At 36.5% G+C, this 20507-nt stretch overlaps 3 protein-coding genes across 7 annotated transcripts; 2 read left to right on the top strand and 1 right to left on the bottom strand.

The window, feature by feature from the left end:
- Positions 1-73: 73 nt before the first annotated feature.
- Positions 74-1252, bottom strand: LOC105229467 (protein ARV1). Its single transcript, XM_011209782.4, has 4 exons — positions 904-1252; positions 713-832; positions 506-650; positions 74-452 (listed from the first exon to the last, which is right to left on the bottom strand). Exons 1-4 carry the CDS (start codon positions 1036-1038, stop codon positions 97-99), a joined length of 756 nt encoding a protein of 251 aa, XP_011208084.1. The 5' UTR covers positions 1039-1252; the 3' UTR covers positions 74-96.
- A 102-nt stretch (positions 1253-1354) lies between these two features.
- On the top strand, positions 1355-2442 carry LOC105229468 (cytosolic Fe-S cluster assembly factor NUBP2 homolog). The gene is made up of 3 exons (XM_011209784.4): positions 1355-1580; positions 1632-2074; positions 2134-2442. The coding sequence occupies exons 1-3, from the start codon at positions 1470-1472 to the stop codon at positions 2375-2377; spliced, it is 798 nt and encodes a 265-aa protein (XP_011208086.1). The 5' UTR covers positions 1355-1469; the 3' UTR covers positions 2378-2442.
- A 271-nt stretch (positions 2443-2713) lies between these two features.
- Positions 2714-20448, top strand: LOC105229493 (uncharacterized). 5 transcript variants are annotated; one of them, XM_049458216.1, is made up of 10 exons: positions 2716-3130; positions 3182-3445; positions 3886-4827; positions 4890-5007; positions 5080-5232; positions 5316-5401; positions 5467-5752; positions 5811-5867; positions 6128-7168; positions 7478-20448. In XM_049458216.1, the coding sequence occupies exons 3-10, from the start codon at positions 3905-3907 to the stop codon at positions 19922-19924; spliced, it is 15111 nt and encodes a 5036-aa protein (XP_049314173.1). In that variant the 5' UTR covers positions 2716-3130; positions 3182-3445; positions 3886-3904; the 3' UTR covers positions 19925-20448. The 5 variants fall into 5 exon arrangements, with proteins under 5 accessions (XP_049314175.1, XP_049314174.1, XP_049314173.1 ...); XM_049458218.1 differs by lacking the exon at positions 3182-3445 and having other exon boundaries at positions 2714-3130; XM_049458217.1 differs by having other exon boundaries at positions 2714-3549.
- Positions 20449-20507: the final 59 nt, after the last annotated feature.

The following is a 20507-nucleotide window of genomic DNA, read 5'->3' as shown; positions in this document are numbered from 1 at the left end:
TAGCAATACTATTTGAATCAAAATATCGGTAGAAATATAGTTTACATGCTTACGAAATAGTAATTGCAACATATTATATTATATTTCTTTCTTTATTCAAAAATATAATTCCAAATATACAGACATATGGCGTTTAATGTACTCCTTTGCTAGATACACGGGCAATATAATGAAAAATGATTGCAGCTTTTGAACATTTCCAACTATAGCATAAATATAAACCAAAGCAAGTAGATGGTGACCTTTAACCAATATTTGATGGATGTTGGCACCCAAATCTGTAGTATTCTCACGCCATACTATCAGCGGGAGGAGGAAAATTTTCGAAAAATTTGCTATTGTCAACGCTTTTAATAAAATTAAACCAAATTTATTATAACCAGTGCTTTCAACCAATCGTGGATTATGTACACAGGTCACAGCAAACAAAATCAAAGTAGTAATGCAGTAGTCTGAAAAGAAAAAAAAGGTGTTTGAATGTAATGTTAAATAAACATATTCTTACCAATTATATTTTGCAAGCAGCATATGTAAAAGCCCTTTTCGCTGATAATTTCATTTTGGAAAGCGTCCTGTTTTGTGCTTCCTTTCTGTCTCCATAATGCGAAGGACTCCAGCAGCAGCAACACAAGTGATAATTTCCAGTTCAGCTAATGGTTACATGTCCCACATATTTAGTTATAAAATTTCATTTAAGTTTACGCCGTATTACCTTAAAATCACAGTTATGTAGCATATGCCTATAAGACTCTTGGGACAATAGCATCGCATCCACCAGAATTATTATCGGATCAAATTCAATATATTTGTCCGCCACTTTGTGACAATTTTCCTAATGTTAGAAAGAATTACTCAATAAAATATTAAATAATATTTGGGTACCTATTTTATGTGTGGACATACGCATTGGTTTGTTTTGATTGCAGTGTTACTATACTTTCTATACAATTCGGCTATAGGATATCCACAATTTATGCAAACATATTGTTTTTGCTGCTTTGAGTATGCAGGTTTTAACTGTGAAGTTAACTTTCCCATTTTTATCCAATATTATATATATATACTTTTATTTTTATGCTTTAATACGCGGCAGGTTTTAATATTCGCAACACTTTTTGTCTTGTATTTTTATTATACTTCTTCTTCACTTCATACGTAAATAAACCTTGTTGACATATACATAAATACTTAAACATTAAAAATATAAAACATTTTTAAAGACTTGATCCATTTAACAAACTACCATAACTAAATTTACGGAACGCACTGATTATATATATAGTATTGTTCATAATATATTTATTATTATTTTTTTTTTGTAATTTTCACTTTGAAGGTAGGAAACTCTATTATAAACAGCTGATTCACAAAACTGTTTTTGACAGCATGATTTTTTAAATTCGCTTACCCTATTATGACGAAATTCATTACTTTGTTTTAATTCTGTGCTGATAAAAGTTGTATAAAAAATGTTGGAGAAAGTGAAACATGTTATATTAATTTTGTCCGGAAAAGGAGGTGTGGGCAAATCAACTGTTAGCACACAACTTGCACTAGCGTTGCGGGAAAGCGGTTTGAAGGTGCCTTAAATATTAAACAGTATAAATTATTTCAATCCTATTATTTTGTAGGTTGGCCTACTAGATATAGATTTATGTGGTCCAAGTGTTCCTTTCCTCCTTGGTTTAGAACAAAGTGATGTCTACCAATGTGATGAAGGCTGGGTGCCCATTTACACTGGGGAAGATAAAACTCTCGCTGTCATGTCAATTGGTTTTTTATTGAAAAATCGCAATGATCCCGTAATTTGGAGAGGCCCTAAGAAAACCATGATGATACGACAGTTTTTAACCGATGTCAAATGGGACGAGTTGGACTACTTGATTATTGATACACCACCAGGAACTTCAGATGAACACATAACAGTGATGGAATGTATGCGGGATGTAAAATGTGATGGCGCTATTATGGTTACTACCCCACAGGGCGTTGCTTTAGATGATGTACGAAAGGAACTGACCTTTTGTCGTAAAACTGGTGTCAAAGTGTTGGGCATTGTGGAAAATATGAGTGGGTATGTCGGTAAATAAAAAAAAAGTTTTGTAATGTGCTACCATTCATTTCTTTCTTTAGATTCGTATGCCCAAAATGCAGCAACTGCACAAATATATTTTCCTCTGATGGGGGCGTTGAGTTGGCTAAACGAGCTGGTGTTCCACATTTGGGAACATTACCAATTGATCCACGAATTAATGTGTTGGTGGGTACGACACGATCCGTGCTTACGGAATTACCGGATTCCAACACAGCGAAAATATTTAAGTCAATTGCCGAGCAGATTACAAACCACAATTCCGAGTCTATTAGTACAGATTGAGTGTGTATATATTAACAATTTAATAGTAAACGTTGTGAATTTTTTAAAATTTGTTTGTACATGTATTTTTCTCTTTTTATTTTGTTCCTTATTCTTAATCGTGTACTACAGAAATTTTATCGAAAGTCCGATTATCGATCAATTTACTTATGAAGACGGTAAAGAAATTTACTTATTTATGATTACTTTTATTTAAATAAGTGAAATTTTTTTAATACCTTTCGGGGTTTCTAATAAATACCATATATTTACCAAATATATAATTAAAAAATATGTTATTAAGTTCTCAATTGAGGGTTAATTTATTTTTGAATACACCACTGTCGACGAATTAGAGAAATGTGGGAAATCGTTTTGACATTAGTTTTGCTATTGCAGCTAACTTCATGTATATATGTAAATTTTCACTTCTGCAAGAAAAAGTAAAACACCGTATATGTGCGCCAAACATTTTCATTTTTCAGTGATATTTGAAGAAAAAGTTATAAATTTAATTCTAAAGTGCAGTTTAATAATGCAAATACGCAATTCATACTATATTTTATAAATATATTCAGACATTTGTGAGAAAAGCGCGCTATACTTTGTGCGTTGAATGGGACAGTGAAGCACTAATCTTTGACGCCATGTTTAATTTCTAGCCATCAGCACTCCTATTAAATTATTGAAGGGGTGAGACGAGTAGGCCGGGTGGCAAGTTGTAGTGGAATGATTTAAGAAAATCTCAAGCGCAATTTGGAAGTGTTGAAAGAAGTGAGAAATGTATATAAATGTAATTCACATAAATTAATTAGTATATATTAGATGGTTGTGTATATAAGTACACAAAAATGGAAATATGAGCTTTCTCTAAATAATGGAATTGTTTGAAACTCTAAAAATAAATACCAATATAATTTATGCAACAAAAGCTACGTGAGAGTATGGCTCTCTAAACGATTACAGTATAAAGAGGATCAACAAAAACATTTACAAAAAGAGTAACGACAACAAAACCAACAATAACTAGAAATGTATATAGATACTTGTACCCAAGTGGGAAAACCAGCGGACAGGTGAATTTGTTTAGTAAGTTTTCAACTGAGACAACTTAACCTGGTCAAAAAAGTACTCAAACTCAATTACGAAAAATATAATGTGGAAATGTTTATTTTCTTTTAAAGTAAATAACGGTAACTACGATTTTGTATATTGTTAAACTTGCATAACTTTGGATGTAGTTATAATAAAGGTTTAAATTTATATTAGTATAAACTCATACTCCCGATTGTCAAATTTTAATACACATTTAAAAAGAAATTTTTGCTGAAAATCATACTTTAGAACTCTAATATTTTAGATATGTTCTGCCTAATTTTGAAAAGATTGCTTGTAACACAATTTAATGTTTCATGATTGTTTACATAAAAGAAAACGTAAAGAAAAAATTGGAAATATAAAATTTATAGTCTTCTAAATTTGCTTGTATGTTTTACGCAAAGTTCTAAATTATTCAATATGTTTTTCAGGCGCCGCATTTATAGCATCATGTGGGATAAGGAGGCCTCACAATTCAAAAAACCTGAAGACACCTCCGTCGAAGGAAACACCGAAAATGCCGCCTCACAATACTTCAAAACAAATAATTTATCAGAAAATGTTTCAGCGAGAGCAGATACAGTGGTGGTGGCAACATATGTTGTCCGAGATAACGATGATTGCGCCGAAAATAGAAAAAACGTAAATGATCGCCCAAAGCCTTTGGCCGCAGAACAAAGCGATATCGACAATTTTCTGTCTATTGTACGATTATGTGATGGACCATCGACAAGCTCCTTTTCACAGAAAAAAGAATTGCCAACATCAGCAGCTACGATATCAGCTGCAGCTAAGGAAATAACTAACGCGGAGGACTCAATAGTATCTATGGATAATGATGAATTGCCATATAAAAATATAAATGCAAATATTGAAACTCTATCCTCTATGCAATCTAATAATCCAGTAATTCCATTAAAATATGACAGTCCAATAGCAAGAAAATCGGCTCAGAATGAACAGGTTCAAAGCGATAATGTGGCTGGTCCACAAATTCAGAGTTTGTATGACAAACAACTTACCCCACAAGCAGAAGATGTGCATGTGGCAACAAGGGAATATTCACCAGCAGTTTCTGTTGAAGATCTCACATCAGTGTCGGAAATGCGTGGGGGTTCGCCCACCCCATCAAGCATTACAAGTGCTTCAACCCTCCGAGCCGCAAAAGGTACGAGTGGACGTCGAACGGACTGCTTGCGACATATGAGACGACCACCCAAAGAACCTGAAGAATACCTAGATGCATTGTTTCCGCATATACGTAAAACTCATATGCATATTCGTCAAGCTTTATTGCATGCACCGCTTACAGATGTCAAAGATAATGCATTGCTAAAGAAAAAAATGTTGGAGCTAATTCAGATCTACACTTGGTAATAGATTTGTTGTAAATTTTTTGAATAGTAATAATCATGCCTTGTAACACTTTTTTCAGTGGTTGTAGAGATGAATTCGAGAGAGTGGGACCCTCGCTTGTACTCTGTCGTAGATTGAAGAGAAATATTGTACGTCTTCTTGATTTGTTTCATGAAATTTGTTCGTCTAGTCGTGAGGTAAATTATTAACTAATGCAAATATATATCTATATATAAATATATAACTTACTTTTTACATGAAATTTGTAGGATCGCGCCTATTTGTACCATATTAGCCAACTAATCGCAGTGTATACTTCCCTTGAAATAAGATTGTCTTTTAATTTGGCAAGACAACAGAAATGTGCGCTAATTCACCGCATATCCCACATCATAAATAAACATTTAATGGTTAAGAATGAGGTAAGTTAATTAATTGTTAATCAAATCAAATTTAACTAAATTTATACCAAATTTATTAAATTTTTTTTTTTAATGAATTTTAGCCTTTGGCCAAAGAAAACATACTGCGAATGTTCCTTCACATGCCCGATACATATTCAGCACGTTTTATAATGGAACCGCTTTTCAAGTAAAACATTTGTACATGTATATTATTAATCGCAAAAATATTAAAATTTATTATTTCAATTTTAGCACCTATTTGGTAGAAATCGCCACGAGCAGTAACACATGGTGTCAAAAAGAAATGCCAGATAAGTTATTTGTGCAATATATTATAATATTGCATATATGGAAAGAGATGCTACGAGATCCACTTGAACAAGTAGAACTAATTAACCGTGCCCAACATTTTATGTGCCCAACCAAGACGCTACATGCAAATCCAATGTATGCTAATCATCTACCAACGATACACACACGCAAGCATGCAGTTAAAGATATATTAAATAGTTTAAAATTTTTTCACGATTTGAGAAATGTAAGATCGACATATTATTATAATTTAATTGCATAATAACAATTTATTTCTATATTAGGCCGCAATTTGTGATGATACATTGAATGATGGAGAAGATGACATTGCAGTTGTTATAGTAAGTATAATAAAATAATGTCCAAATGCTGCAAATAACTTAACCTTTTATTTTGTACATGATGTTTAAGTAAAAGGTCTGAGGCTGAAGCTGAACATCATAGCCAAAACAATGGTGCGCAGTTAGTCGCCATCATTGTGATTACGCTTTGTTTTTCGCTTGAGTAAATGACTTAAACCTTAACTGATTAATTAAAAAAATATATAATTTAGTTATTAAAATATACACGTAATTATAAAGTTACATATATCTATTTCCAGGATGAAGTTATAAATACGCCTTTTTGGGATTTTGGTGCCACCTACACAGGAGCATCCAAACAGCCGAAGAGCTTATACCGCAGAATACCAGCATCAGACCAAACTGAATGTGTGGATCTGACACAGGAAGATGATCAACAGTCAATTTTTGATTCGGCAGATAAACCTTTAGAATGGCTTACTAAGCTGAAAGAGCGTGCAGCAGAGAGAGTGCAAGTTGATGAGTCGGAAAAAGTTATTTGCCTAGACTCTGATTCCGATGGCGAATTGTTCTCTGGCAGTATACTAGATCCATCAGAATCATATCAAGATTGTGATGCTTTCGATACCGATTACACAAGTCTCGATGGTGGCACAAGTGATGATAAAGAGCTATCTGAGGATGAGGCGCTGTCAGCAAATGGAATTTCGCCCAATTGTCTTAGAACTTACCTCGCGCCTAGAACTAAAAATCAGATAAGGTCAGAACCTTATGAAAGAACAAGAGATTTTGATGGTGAGGGTGATAGCGCAGCAGTCGGTACGAAAAAGTCGGCGATTGCTGCTGTCTCAACGGCTGAATCCACAGTACCGCTCATTGTTAACTCTTTTACCGTTAGGGGTAAACAAAATATGCATTTGATAAATTCATCTCGGTTCAGCCTAGATATTGGACCAGAACGCTTCGGGAATGAAGATATAGAATTTCACGATGCATGCGATGAAATGGGTTTAAATTTCAACGCAGCTAAAAATCACTATAAGCGTGCTAATAGTGCTGTTGTTAATGACGGTGTAGTTGGCCGTAGCGTTGGTGGCTATTATAGAAAAGAAGTTAATACCGATGATGAAGAGGAAGATGATGAATACCAATCCTTGCCATCAACAGCATCGTCATCAACAACAACACTAGGCAAAGTTATATTTTCACAGGCGCTACAGCGGCCTAGTCAACAATTTTTCACGGGTTATGAGCGTGAAAACCATTATAAACGTGCAGATAGCAAAGAGAAAACTGTTACATTTAACGAACGAAATAAAGCAGATAGCAAGACAGAAATGGTAAATATAATCACATAAATCTATAAGGGATGTAATTAGGGTTGCAAATAATAAATTCAAAAAATAATTGAATTAACTTTTGAAATAATATTTTCTTTATTTTGTAATCCCAATTACGGGATTAAAAAATAACATCGGGTCTAAAAATGAAATTTTGGGATGTTGGTAAAAAATAAAATTTAGTTTTTAATCTCAACATCGGGATTTAGAAATATAAATTTTAATTTTGAATCCAAAATTGTTTAATTATAAAATTCACAATCCTGACTGTAAGGTATAATAGCATGTAAATAATATTTTTGCTTTCAGCATGTCCAAGACAAACCGGTGAAAAAACAAGTGAAATTCAACGATAATCCCATCGGGCCAACCCGTCGTCCTCATACTAAATTGCCGATAAAACCAGCTATACATCTTAGTAAAATCCAACCCAGCAGTCGACAACCTATTTTCTCAAGTTCACCCCACCCACGTTTCTCATCACCGTCATCTTCAACCTCTTCCACAAGCGAATCACTTAAGCAAATGGCACAAAAAGGTAGGAATTTCGTTGACATAATTAAAACATGTAAATATACGAAAATCTCTAAAAGTTCTTCCACAATAATACTTGATTCCGATGATGATGATGATATTATTGACATTAATGTTAGTGCAAATAAGAACACGAATTTAGTTTCTACTCAACCAATTCAAAGTAAAAACACTTACGAAAAAAGTATATCCTTTTGTAATAGCAATATGTCCAAAATGCAAGCGTGTGATGTTTTAAATAGCACTACAATAATACTTGGGCCAAAAGATATTTCATCAACCAATAAATCACGAAATGAAAGTGTTGACATTATGCATATTTCTGGCGATGAGGGTCGCGATAATATTGCTAGTATTGTTGATAATAATGTAAGAGGATTGGAAAAACAGTTAGAAAGAGAAGAGCAGAATTCGAATGTTTCAACAACTACAGGGCCTAATGTAGATTCTAGCACTGGAGAGGACGATAATAGCATAGGTTTAGTTAAAGAAAAGTGTAGCGAAAAACAAACAGTTGCTAATGTAGAGAGCACAAGTAAAGAGGAAGATTACAGAGCACATTCCTTGGAGTTAATAACAGGTAGTGACATTTGTACAAGTACGAGTACAGAGACATTTGTGCAGAGTACCGAGTGTAGTGTACATAACTTTAAATCAATCCAATGCACAACAACACAATCCAGTTCGAACACTGATGTGGGGGGAGTTGTTGGAAGTGTGCAGTTGGTGGCTAATAGCATTGGTAACGAAAATGTGGACACAGCCGGAAAAAATGCTGATAAGCTATTGGATGTTGAAGCAGACTTGAATAAGTCTGTAACACATTTAGATGATTTTATCGACGAGAATACATTAGAAACGGTGATTTGTGAGAATAAAAGTAAGTTAGAAGAAAAAAACAATTGTTTTGCTCAAACCATGGTATTATCGCAATATCTTGTTAATAAAGTTGATGAAAATGCGTACGCCACAGAGAACTCCAAAAACAAGGCTTCGAACCAAGAAGAAACAGTTTTTACTGAAACATTGCAAAGCGTTATTGCGACATGCACGGATATTTGGGACCCAGTTAACGAGCAGATTTTGGAAAGCAATTTCGATGTAGCGGAAAAGAGCTTAAGGAACACGGAAAAAATAAACGAAGAAAATAATTGCACTCATTCTATAACAGCGGAAACAAATACTGCAATTAAAGAAATCTGTAGTAATCAGTCAAAAGAGTACGAGTTTGAAGAAACTTTGGCAGAGACTAAAGAAAGTTTAGATAAGAATTCGCAAGAAAGTCAATCTCAAGAAGCAAAAGATAATTTGGCAGTGCATATAACTGAAACGATAGAAAATGTTGTTGAAACTGCAGAAATACTGAAAGATGTTGCTGAAATATCTGACGTTATACCGACCACTAACATTGCCACAACTGAAGAGTGTCTGGTACTTACAGAAGGTCAAGTTATTGAAGAGCTGGTGATGTTTGAGACCGGGCGTAATACTACGGAACCAAATGTAATATTACAGGATACCTTAAGACAGGAAAGTGAGAATAAAATCCTGGAAGAGAGCGTCACTAGTGTTGAGGAACGTGATGTGCAGGAAAGAGTCACTTACACAGCGGCTGAAAATGAAATATCCGTTGCAACTAATATATATCACGTAGAGGATATGGAAATTGACAGTGTGACAAATGAAATGACGGCGATAAATGCTGATGCAACCGCTATAATTATAGACGAATCAACAATCCGAGAGACACTAATTTCAGCAAATGTAAGCGAAAACAATATACCCATATACTGCGTTGGGAAATCTAACTCTACAGTAAGTCCTGTATTTGAAGAGGGCATGGTAGGTTCAAATGAAAAGAATTCGGAATTAAAAATACCTTGTACTGAACCGGAACAGAATATCAGCTTCGATATTAATTTAGAAAATACAAGTATAGGCGAGGTAGATAAAGAAAAAGATGAATCAACAATCCGAGAGACATTAATTTCAGCTATTGTGAGCGAAAACAATATACCCACATATAGCGTTGAGAAATCTAACTCTACAGTAAGTGCTGTATTTGAGGAGCGCATGGAAAGTTCGAATGGAAAAAAATCGGAATTAAAAATAACTTATGCTGAAGCGGAACAGAATACCAGCTTCAATATTAATTTAGAAAATACAAGTATGTGCAAGGTAGATAAAGAAATAAAGCAAAGGGAATGTTTAGAAATCGCTCCAAATAATGCTGATGTTAAAGTAGACATGGTTCAAACTGAGAAAATGGTAGTTCCTACGGATATATTTAAACCTAAAATTGCAAAGAACGATGGGCTCGCCTGCTTGGTAGCAGCTGTCAAATCGGTTGAAGCGCTGACCTTTACTACACAAGTATCTGAATATATAGTGCCTGTTGAAAGAGAAACCCGTGACGACAATGAAAACACAGGTGATGCCAAAAATTTACTACCGCCTTATAGGAATTTAACTGTACTATCAGAAACTCTTGTGACGCCAAAAACAAATGCGAATGTAACTGATCAAGTTATTGAAAGGCATGAAAATAGCTTAAGGAAAAATGATACCTGCATACAAGTAAATCCGAAAACAACTGAGTCAAATAGCATTTATTTTAGTGGTGATGGTCCCAAAACTAATTTGGAGCGGCTTGCCGAAGCTGCAGTACAAAAATATGGCGAGCATGTGGCTGATCGTGAAACTTGTATTGTGGAGCATATTAAGAGAAAATCCAAGGATCTTGCTCTTGAAACAGTTGCTGTAGAAAATACTGAAATCAAATCGGTTGCCATGTTCAAATGTCAGACCGGTATTATTAATAATGCTGTTGGAACCGATAGCGTCAATACTGTTTATGAACACCAGCAAGCTTCGCGCAAACAACTCGAAACTATTGCTGTTACTGTTGATAACACTCAAGTCTCGCAAACTATCGATTACGATATGCAGATATTTAATTTGAGCGACAATGTTCAGCATATGCAAGATTCGGCCAAGTCTGCAACAACATGTAACTTGAAAGTAGTTAATATCTCCAAAAGTTCGCCAGAAACCAAAAAATGCGGAAATTCCGATAATGTTTCGGTTTTTTCTAAGTCGCCCAAACCGGGTTCGACTTTCCTTTCACATTTTGAAAGCTTCATTAGCACACTAAAAGATACAAAAGAGACCAAATACGAAGTAAAAGAGCAACGTAGATCGCCCCGAACGTCAAAGCCAACAACAACTAAGATTTCACCTACTAGCGAAAATGCAAAATCGGTCGTTAACACAAAAGCACAAAGTCAAAATATAGTAAAAAATTTGCCTAAAAGCACTTCGGATTTAGCAATAACGAACAAAGTCAGTACCGGAGCACCGACACAACATAACCCAAAAGAGTCTACATCTTCGGATAGTGAGCTTTCCAACGTTGGTGTGGGCATTGGTGAGTCTGCGTTGAGAAAGAGATACAGTTTGCGCAAGCCTGAGCAATGGAAAGTGATCAAAAATACAAGTCTACGAGCGTCACCACCCGAATACATAGACACCATAAAACCTGTCAACAATACACGTACCAAGCGCTGTATAAAAATACGCTTAGCAAGAGCAAAAGTACCAACAAAAGTCGAGACAAAGGAGCCACCAGTAAGCTCGGCGCAGAACGAGTTAAATTTAGAAACGGAGTTCGGTGATGTGTCACATCGGCCGATAACAAGAAGACTTGCCGCGGCACTCAATTCAAGTCTACAAATGGTCACGGAGAATGCAGTTATTGAACCGATTAAACCATTTGCACGTGGTAGAAAATCGAAACCCAAAGTGCATGCTACGTTGGCAGAGAAAACGTCCACGAAACGTAGAAAATGTGAAAATATAGTAGGCGAAAAAGTTCTTGAACCAAAAAGCCCATTTAGTAGTAAAGAAATATATGACTTGAAAGAATTAAGAAAACATTGTGCTTTAGAATTGTCACCAAAGTCGCATTCTGAACCGCCTGCTGTTGCCAAAATATTACAAAATAAACAGCTTGACGGTTTTGAAATGATTTCAGTTGAACCCACTTGTTTTCCTGAAGAGCGTTCGGCGAAGCGTATGAAAATCGAAAAACGAGAGAATGTCGCGAAAAATAGTGGCGGTGAAACAGTGACAGCAGCGCAAAATGCAGAAAACGACACGTTTACTTTTGAGACAGTTTTCGTAAAACCAACCCTCGTCCTCAAAACTTTAAAACCTGTAAACCTCAGTTCAACCAAAGAAATCGCGCTACAACAGCAAACTAGTGAAGGATCGGAAACGGTGAAAAGCATAAATAAGAGATATCCTAAGCGAAATGTTGTTGCGTTAAATGACAATTCAACAGTTAAAGCTGTAGTACAAGAGGAAAAATTTGAGGATGAGAAAATACAAAAGAAAGCGAAACTAAAAGTTTTGGGTATGACATGTGCCCCCGAAAATAGTATTGAAGGTAACAGCGCAGCGCTAAAGGAAGAACGCGCGTTAGCAAACGACGGCAAACTGCCGATACCAGCGACAATTAAAAATAGTAATGAAACTAGTGGCGAGGTTTTAAGCCAAGAATTATGTTTAACGCAAAATAAAGACGTAGAGGCTGAGCCCGAGGAAACTATAAACAAAAGTTGCCCGGAAACTTCTGTTTATATTAGAGAATCAGAACTAAAAACACCGGCTGACATAACAGCCCGTGGTGGAAGTCTTAGAACAAGCGAATCTAAGGCTACAATTGATTCAGAAAAGGTAAATTTAGAAAGAACAGACGAAATAAGCGTACCCGTTTTAGAACAAATGAAAAATAAAGATAATATTGAAACTGAGGTTTTTACTAGAGATTCAGTTTCCAACACGCAAGAGGTTGTAAAACACTTCAATGGCAGTTCTTCAACATGTGATACAAAAGAAACAAGCGCATTGGTTTTAGGTGAAGACATGAGAAATTTGATGAAAACTAGTGACTTAGAGAAAACTTTAACAACGGATAAAACTACTGTTTTAGATGAAGATGTAAACAAAATTTGCACTGAAATAAGAACTTATATTGAGGATCCTGTTTTAAATACACCGGACTGTGTAACACTCCTCGATGAAAGTGCTTTCAGAACCGATTCTCGAGATACAAGTGTATTGGACTTAAATGAAGGCAAACCTATTAAAACAATTGATTCGGAGAACTCTTTAAAAACAGAAACTGATGCGGATAAAAGCGCACCGATTTTAGAAAAGGTCATAATTGAAGGTAATGCTGAAAGAAAGACTTTTATTGGCGACCAAACTGAGCAGCATGTAACACAGGTTGGTGAAAACTCTTCAACAGCTGATTTTAAGGAAACCAGAACGTTGCTTTCCATTGAAGAAATGAGCAAAGAATTTATGAAAACTAGTGATTCAAATCAAATTGGAAATGGTATAGAACTGAATACTGTACAATCTCCAACGAAGCGAGCTATATTAACTAATGATCTTGCTACCGAGCCAATTATCTTCAATGAGGACTCGGCTATACTACCAGAAAACAATGAAGCAGCGCCACTAGTAGATATATCTAACTTCACCAGCTTAACTTTAGATACCAAAAGTGATGTGAATTTTCAAGATGTTGCTGAGTTTATGGAAAAGGATTCCAATGTAAATTTGAGTGTTTCACAAATAACCGATCGAAATGAATATCTAAACGAATCCGATGCTATCAACACTTTAAAAACCAATATGGAAGCTGATAAGCTTTTAGAAGAATATAATCATTCGGTGCGTATAATCGCGAATGCTAATTTAAAAATACCATCGGCAATTCACACGCCAACCGAAGTCTGCACACCACCATGTAGTAGTGTTACATTTAGTTTTACGGCCAGCGATAGCTCGAGTTCATTCGCGAACAGTTGTTCTTGTAGCACTACAGCAACGGTAAACTCAGCTACTGATTTGTATAAAAATGAACCAACCAGTTTTAAAGTAATGCAATCGCAGGCCCAGGTAGTCGAATTACTTTCCACTACGAGTACAAGTTTCCAAGACTTGTCGCTGTTAGATTTAGAACATGATGTTATTATAGGCAATGACGATTTGCTTTCCGAATTAATACCAACAAGTATGATGGATACAATGGCGGCTACTAGTTTGGAGCATAATTATGCAACAAAGCCTTCAGAAACGTCTATAAGAAATGAATATGATGTACCAAACGAAGTCAGTGGTGATACTGAAGTACTTCCTAAGACAAATAGTGATATACAATGCACAGCGCCAAGTTTGAAAGTCTCGATACCTATCGCCCGTATAAAAAGATTTGACGAGATAATAGGTAATCATTCTAAAAATTGGTATTTATCCGAAAAACCGACAACCTCTAAAGCGGCTTTGGCGGCTTTAGCCAGAAGAAATGCCAAGTTTAAAACTGATGTGGGGCACATATTTAATACGAGCAGTGTTTCAAGACATAGACAAATTTCCGATTCGAAGTTTTCTGAAAGTGTAGGAAACAAGCAAAGCGTTGCTACGGCAGATAGCTTAGTAAGTCAGCACTTATTCGCTTGTGAGAGTTTTAGTCCTTCACCTAGTTTGCCATTAAAGAAGAGAAGAAACATCTCTGGCGTTTTGGAAGAAGATTTCTGTAATGCTGCAGTGATTTTGTCAGAACAAAGCGATCTTATGACGATGATATCACAGGGCAGCAATTCATATGAACCAAATAAATTAGCAAATATGGCAACTGAAGCGCATAGAAATAAGGAAAACGAATTTAACAACACGAAGAATGTGGAAACACCAATTGAACAACAGACAATTACAGATATTCAAGCACGAGATTACCAATGTAACACAAATTATACAGGAGAATATCAAAGTGATAAATCTAAAAGCACAAATGAAACAATGCAAAGTGGAGAAACGGATTTTGGAAACAAAAGAAGAGTGGAAGCAACATTTAAACAACAAATTGAAGAAAACGCACAAAAAGAGGAACAGAACGCTGTTCTTTCAAATAAAGTAAAGGAAATTGAAGTAAATACTCGTACAAATGAAGTATTACATGCGACTAATGAAAATTCATTTAATAACCAGACGGATATTGACAACAGTAATAGGCTGGAAACAATAGCTGAACAACAAACTATGAGGGAAATAGTGGATAGTCCATATAAAAAAAACCACGATCTAGTATTTGAATCTAAACAACATACTAGAGATGATATTGATAAAAACCTTATACCGGGTGTAAATGATGCTTCCAGAGATCAAAATATAGTACAAGATCAGCAAAAAGAAGTTACACTTCAGGTTGGAACCGAAATTCAAACGTTTGAAAATTTGATATCGGATCAAAGTGAGTTTGTTGAGAGGACTTTACGACAAGATCAAAACGATCCGACTACAAAGGATATATCAACAATTGGTCAAAAAATAGCAGAAGGGCGAGCATTGATGGAAGAACAAAATGATCAGGATATAAATAATACGTCTCAAGAAGCTGAAAATATGACAGAAACTGCTACATTGCTGGTAGAGAAACCGGATCAGGCTGTAAATAATAACCCACAACAAGCAAAAAACATAACAGCTGCGAGAGCGTTGCTAGAAGAACGAAAAGATACACCAGCAAAACCTCCAAACATAAAAAATGAAAGAGCGACGCTGGAAGATCAAAAGGATGTGGTTAATCTTAATGCTGTAGCGGATGGAGCTGTGACAAATATACAATTTCAAGAGACTATCAAACAAAAAAATAATACTGAAGCACTCACAAAGGAACAGCAAATGGGGGAACAAATCATGGCCACTATTCAAGAACAACTGGATGGCATTGAAGTGCCACCTGCGCAACATATTCTAGTGCCTGATCATCAAGGCCTTACACTGAATGAAGACCACCATAAAGAACACACTACGAATGTAACTGCAACAGATTTATCAGCTGGTCCTAAAAGCATTACCACTTCGGAAATTAAGGAAAAAGTTATAAAGGACTTAATGAGTTTTCAACACAGCAATGATAATTTTAATGATCATGCAAATGAAGCTATGCTATCAAATTATGACGATCAATTTCTGGTTACGGTTTGTTTAAACGATGCTGACACTGTCAGTGATTTTGAGCCAAGTGGCACCCTGTTTACAACAAAAGAATATGCAGAAAATGATTTTGATATAGGCAACGATGTTATAATCAGTACACAGGAAATTAAACAAGAATCCAAAGAGTTCATAAATGATTTTAGTTCACCGAAGAGTCCAATAAATTTAACTAAGCCCTCGCCTATATCCAACAGTGCCTACGACTTTAATACCTCCCTCTTAAATCAAAATGAATTTGTGGAATTTACCAGCGATCCACCACATTCTGTAGCGCCAACAAACTCAAGTAACTACCAGTTGTTTTCAGCAACAATACCAAATAATGGGCTTGTGGCTACCGATTTGAACGTTAATAACATGCCGACATTTACAAATTGTGAACTTAACATAAACCAAGCAGAGCCAAGTGATAGAAAAAGCATTATAGATCTGGCGCAAATAGACGAGCTTAATTTTGCCGAACAGGATTCCATTCATGCAACACATTTACAAGGCGCTGGCGAACAAATGAATCAACTAGAATACGACAACTTTACGCAGCCACAAATACACACTACAACAGCAGATAGTGGCATGACTTCGCCACTTAAAATAAGCTCAAATATTGCTACAACAAAACCAACACAAACTGCTGAAAATGCGCATGAGACGCATGCAACGATCTTACCAACAATCAAAATATGCTCAACAAACAAATCCAAACAATCCTTGGAAAATAACGAAATAATAGCAATGCCCACAATCACACAGTCACAGCAGCTGACAAAGCCAGCAACTTTATCACCAATTTTACCATTAATTAAACAGCCTACAACAACTATTGAGACAATATATGATAAGCCCAATGCAATATTCAGTTTTCCAGACATCGAACCTGCCAGCGCTGCAACAACTTTAGCACAGCACAGTGCACACAACTTTCCAACAACTACAACAGCTAGTACAACTGATAATTGTGCAACAACAACGTCTACAAATGATGAAAAATCATTAACAACCTGTCCAAGTCTCGGCTCACTGACACAAACGCAAACAACGCACAGCAACATAGCACGCGTACGTGCGCCTGCACGTGTGCAAATTGTTACGCCACAACGTAAGCGCCGTGAAATGGCGCCAAAAACAAGCGAAGAACCGAAAACGCCGAACATTACCTTTACGAATACAACGACAAACTTTTGCAGCGCGGTGGAATTTGATATGAATCAAGGTGCGGCGACTATACCAGTTTCCTATACGACCACACCAGCACGTTACGCGAATCTCTGCCAGTTTGAAAAGTATTTACAAAAATTAATGACGCTTATCGATGTGCCCGCCATAATAGACTCTGCACGAAATTTATTTGTTGATAAGCAGGCCTTAGCCGAAGCACACGCCGCCTTACTCGCACAAGCTACACAATCCGACGATGACGGCAATGCAATTTCGGAACCACTTCTAATGAAATACCACAAAGACGGCACCATATCGATACTAAATGACAATGACGAATGCATTATATTGACGGCAAGCATGTCGAAAATGGTGAAAAGCCTATCTTTAGCCTTAAGCATTCTACAGGAGCAAGAGCCACCAGTGCTGGGTATACGTGCGCGTATACATGGTTTGCTCAAGCAATTAACACAACCATCTACAACAAAGCCAAATGCTAACAATTCAACTATTATACCAACGGCGGTGGTGAATCCCACCAATTTGATTGATAGCAGTCATAACATCGAAATTAATCCAAGACATGCTATGGAATATTGTAGTGATATTGGTGAAGCAGTGGTCAGTCAACAGGTACCACCACCCCTTCAAGTTATCAATGCAAATTTCCAAAATTTACAGTTGTATGCCGGCAATTGGCAGCATGTAGAAGATAGCGGCTTAATAACGAGTATACCCAATCCGGAATTACAAATCACAAATATAGATGCGGTGCCATTTGCAGCAGATGCCGGCGCCACTAATTATGAGAATGCGATCACTTTTAATTTTGACGAACACGCCCCTATACTTGCCACGAATGAAAATACAAACGCACAACGCTTTGTAAACGCCTTTCCACCGACTTTAGAACCCGCAAGCGGAGGAAATGCTGAGGGAGATCAAAATAAAATTGTACCTTGGCCACATGAAAAATCGCCTGACAAAGTGACTCAGCCACTAAATTGTACAGATGTTGTATATGAACAAAATGTTACCCATAGTCATGAACATGGCACAACTGGGCGCTTAGACGTTACTAATGACAATTTACATACAGTAATAATTGACGAAATAGCTGCTAATGGCAGCTACAATATGGGTGACACTATAATTGAAAGTTATGCTATGCCAACTTATAAAACTCATGCTATCGCTACAGTTGATAGCAATCAAGTAGCAGCAGTGTCGCCAAAGCGTGAAAAACACAAAAAGACTATACAACGTAGGAATGATAATTATCAGTACACGCATACGCAACTGCACGTAAAACCCAATGCCCATTCCAGTACTAAAAAGATGGCAACTAAACGTGTAGAAAAAGTGTCGAAAGCTCAGTGTGGTAATTTACCAGCAAGTGTAGCAGTCACACCGCAGTCGCATACACAAAACACATCCAACAGTAAAGTAAGCCACATGCAACCTAGTAACACCCCATTACATAGCCACACACCCACTATTCATTATCATCACACTCCACAATCAGTGACTGTAGAATGCAAACCCACCGCCACATTGCATTACAAACACTCAACACCGTGTCAACAACAGCAACCGCAACCCATCGCCAGTCTGCAAGCGTCAAGTCAAGCAAATCAGGTGCCACAACCAATACCACACATCAGTATTGATAGTGTTAGTAATACACCATTATTTTCACAGCAATATGCACAGGCTTCAACGCTGTCCGGTAGTGTTGATCTATTCCACAACCATAATAATATTAGATATATACTAACGACGCCACATACACGTACGCATTTTACACCTGCAAGTACAACACTGTCGAATTGTGCCATCATTCCACTAAACACGACACCAGAAATACCTGTGCAATATCCTTATCAGCTACACACTTTGCAAGCACCACCGAATTTTAGCGATAACTTAAAAATAAGTGAACTTGAGCTGCAAGCTATAATAAAAAATTCTGAAGATGCCGCGAGCAGAGCAACTACAGCTGCTGTTGTCCCCACTACAACCACATCAACTGCAAAATTATTGCGCAGCTTTCGTAATGTTCCGCGTGCAAATGCATTATCAAAAACAGTTACCACGCCCTCTTACATGCTTAATAATGGTGTACAAACAACTAACGAGGGTATGTCAATAACAATGCAACAACATACACCGCAGCAACCAATACAATTTCTAGAACCCGCAAGTACGTTAATAATCGGTGATATACAACAAAATCAGGAAACAGAATTCGACTGCTTGCGCCAGGAAACACCACTCCAAACTGTTTTGCAAGCGCCACAAGCGCAACAACAATCACAAAATCGAGTGTATACCACATTAACACCACTTTTACCGGTGCAAGCTAAACTCCAGTACAACGATGAACGGGAACAAGCTTTATTAGCACAACAACAACAACAGCGCCCACCAACACCTAGGCCAATTTTAAAGCATTCTCAAATCAAAGCGCAAACATCGCCAAAGACACCAGCCTCCAATCCCACAGTTAATCGTAAACGTGGACGCCCGCGAAAGAATAATTTAGGTGAGGAGCTGCAGCCGCCGCGTAATGCTTGCGAATCAACGCAAAAGCATGCTAAATTAAGCGAGTGTCCGAAAATACGAGCAAATGCAGCGGCAAGCCCAAATGCGAGCGCTCGTAATAAATTGCAAGCAAACAAATCAACAAATGCAAAAGTTAGACAAATATTACCAGCAACTCACCACACGTTAACTAATGAATCGCATAATTTAGCAACGCCACAACCAACACCATTACCTCTTACAAAGTTATCGTCTAGTTGTACGCCACATGAACTAAGACCCTCAATTACTAGCTCTGAGAATTTCATCGAACATATGGCTAATGCCATTGATTCTAATAGTTCGAAAAGTGCCAGGCCAACAGCTAAAGTTGGTCAACAGCAACAACAACACTTGTCACAATTTCATATGCCTGACTTACAATCAACCCACGACAGTCAGGACAATGTATGATATACTAGTTTGCACGAAGAAGTATTTAATAATACTTTTCGTTTTGTCGATATATGAAAAACTCGTTTAACCGTTCTGACATTGAGTTTTCTCACCACAGCCCTTCCTTTAGCTCAGCTTATATTTCTTTAATTAAAGAGAAATCTGCAATGTGAATTTTTTCCATTAATGGAATATTTAATTTTAGCCTTCTATAAACTGTAGCTGTAACCGCTGCAAATTTCAATATAAGCTAACAACAAATAGTTTGCCATTTATTTATTAATTTTGTTTTCTTTAGAAGGCATGCTCATTAATCCGTCAGTGCTGCTCTAAGTTTTTATTTAACATTAAGGATATTTTATATGTACTTTTTGCATAAATATTTTTACCTCGTAGTGTACGCGATTTTTTCGTAGGATATGAAGCCCTAAATTACATGACATATTTAAGAATTGCGCATTGAAACTGAAAAAGTCTTTCTGGCAATAAATTCCATTTAATGTAATTATATTTGTTTAGATAATTTGTTTTTTTTTTTTATTATTTAGGGCAAGGATTGTACACAAATATACTAAGTTAAAGCGGCAAGATGCAATTTTAC

Source organism: Bactrocera dorsalis, chromosome 5 (assembly GCF_023373825.1).
Source record: "Bactrocera dorsalis isolate Fly_Bdor chromosome 5, ASM2337382v1, whole genome shotgun sequence".
Lineage (NCBI taxonomy): Eukaryota > Metazoa > Arthropoda > Insecta > Diptera > Tephritidae > Bactrocera > Bactrocera dorsalis.
Note: the sequence above shows the minus strand (reverse complement) of the source record. Positions and strands in the feature narration are given on the sequence as shown.

What these genes read in the sequence shown, in the direction of transcription:
- LOC105229493 (XM_049458214.1), top strand. Translation starts at nt 3,875, where the DNA reads ATGTTTTTCAGGCGCCGCATTTATAGCATCATGTGGGATAAGGAGGCC. An exon ending in ATAATGGAACCGCTTTTCAA is followed by an intron (nt 5,402 to 5,466) that starts GTAAAACATTTG and finishes TTTCAATTTTAG; the next exon opens with CACCTATTTGGTAGAAATCG. An exon ending in TTTTTCACGATTTGAGAAAT is followed by an intron (nt 5,753 to 5,810) that starts GTAAGATCGACA and finishes TTTCTATATTAG; the next exon opens with GCCGCAATTTGTGATGATAC.
- LOC105229467 (XM_011209782.4), bottom strand. Translation starts at nt 1,038, where the DNA reads ATGGGAAAGTTAACTTCACAGTTAAAACCTGCATACTCAAAGCAGCAA. An exon ending in CAATCAAAACAAACCAATGC is followed by an intron (nt 833 to 903) that starts GTATGTCCACAC and finishes TTCTAACATTAG; the next exon opens with GAAAATTGTCACAAAGTGGC. An exon ending in TACATAACTGTGATTTTAAG is followed by an intron (nt 651 to 712) that starts GTAATACGGCGT and finishes TGTAACCATTAG; the next exon opens with CTGAACTGGAAATTATCACT.
- LOC105229468 (XM_011209784.4), top strand. Translation starts at nt 1,470, where the DNA reads ATGTTGGAGAAAGTGAAACATGTTATATTAATTTTGTCCGGAAAAGGA. An exon ending in TGCGGGAAAGCGGTTTGAAG is followed by an intron (nt 1,581 to 1,631) that starts GTGCCTTAAATA and finishes ATTATTTTGTAG; the next exon opens with GTTGGCCTACTAGATATAGA. An exon ending in ATTGTGGAAAATATGAGTGG is followed by an intron (nt 2,075 to 2,133) that starts GTATGTCGGTAA and finishes TTCTTTCTTTAG; the next exon opens with ATTCGTATGCCCAAAATGCA.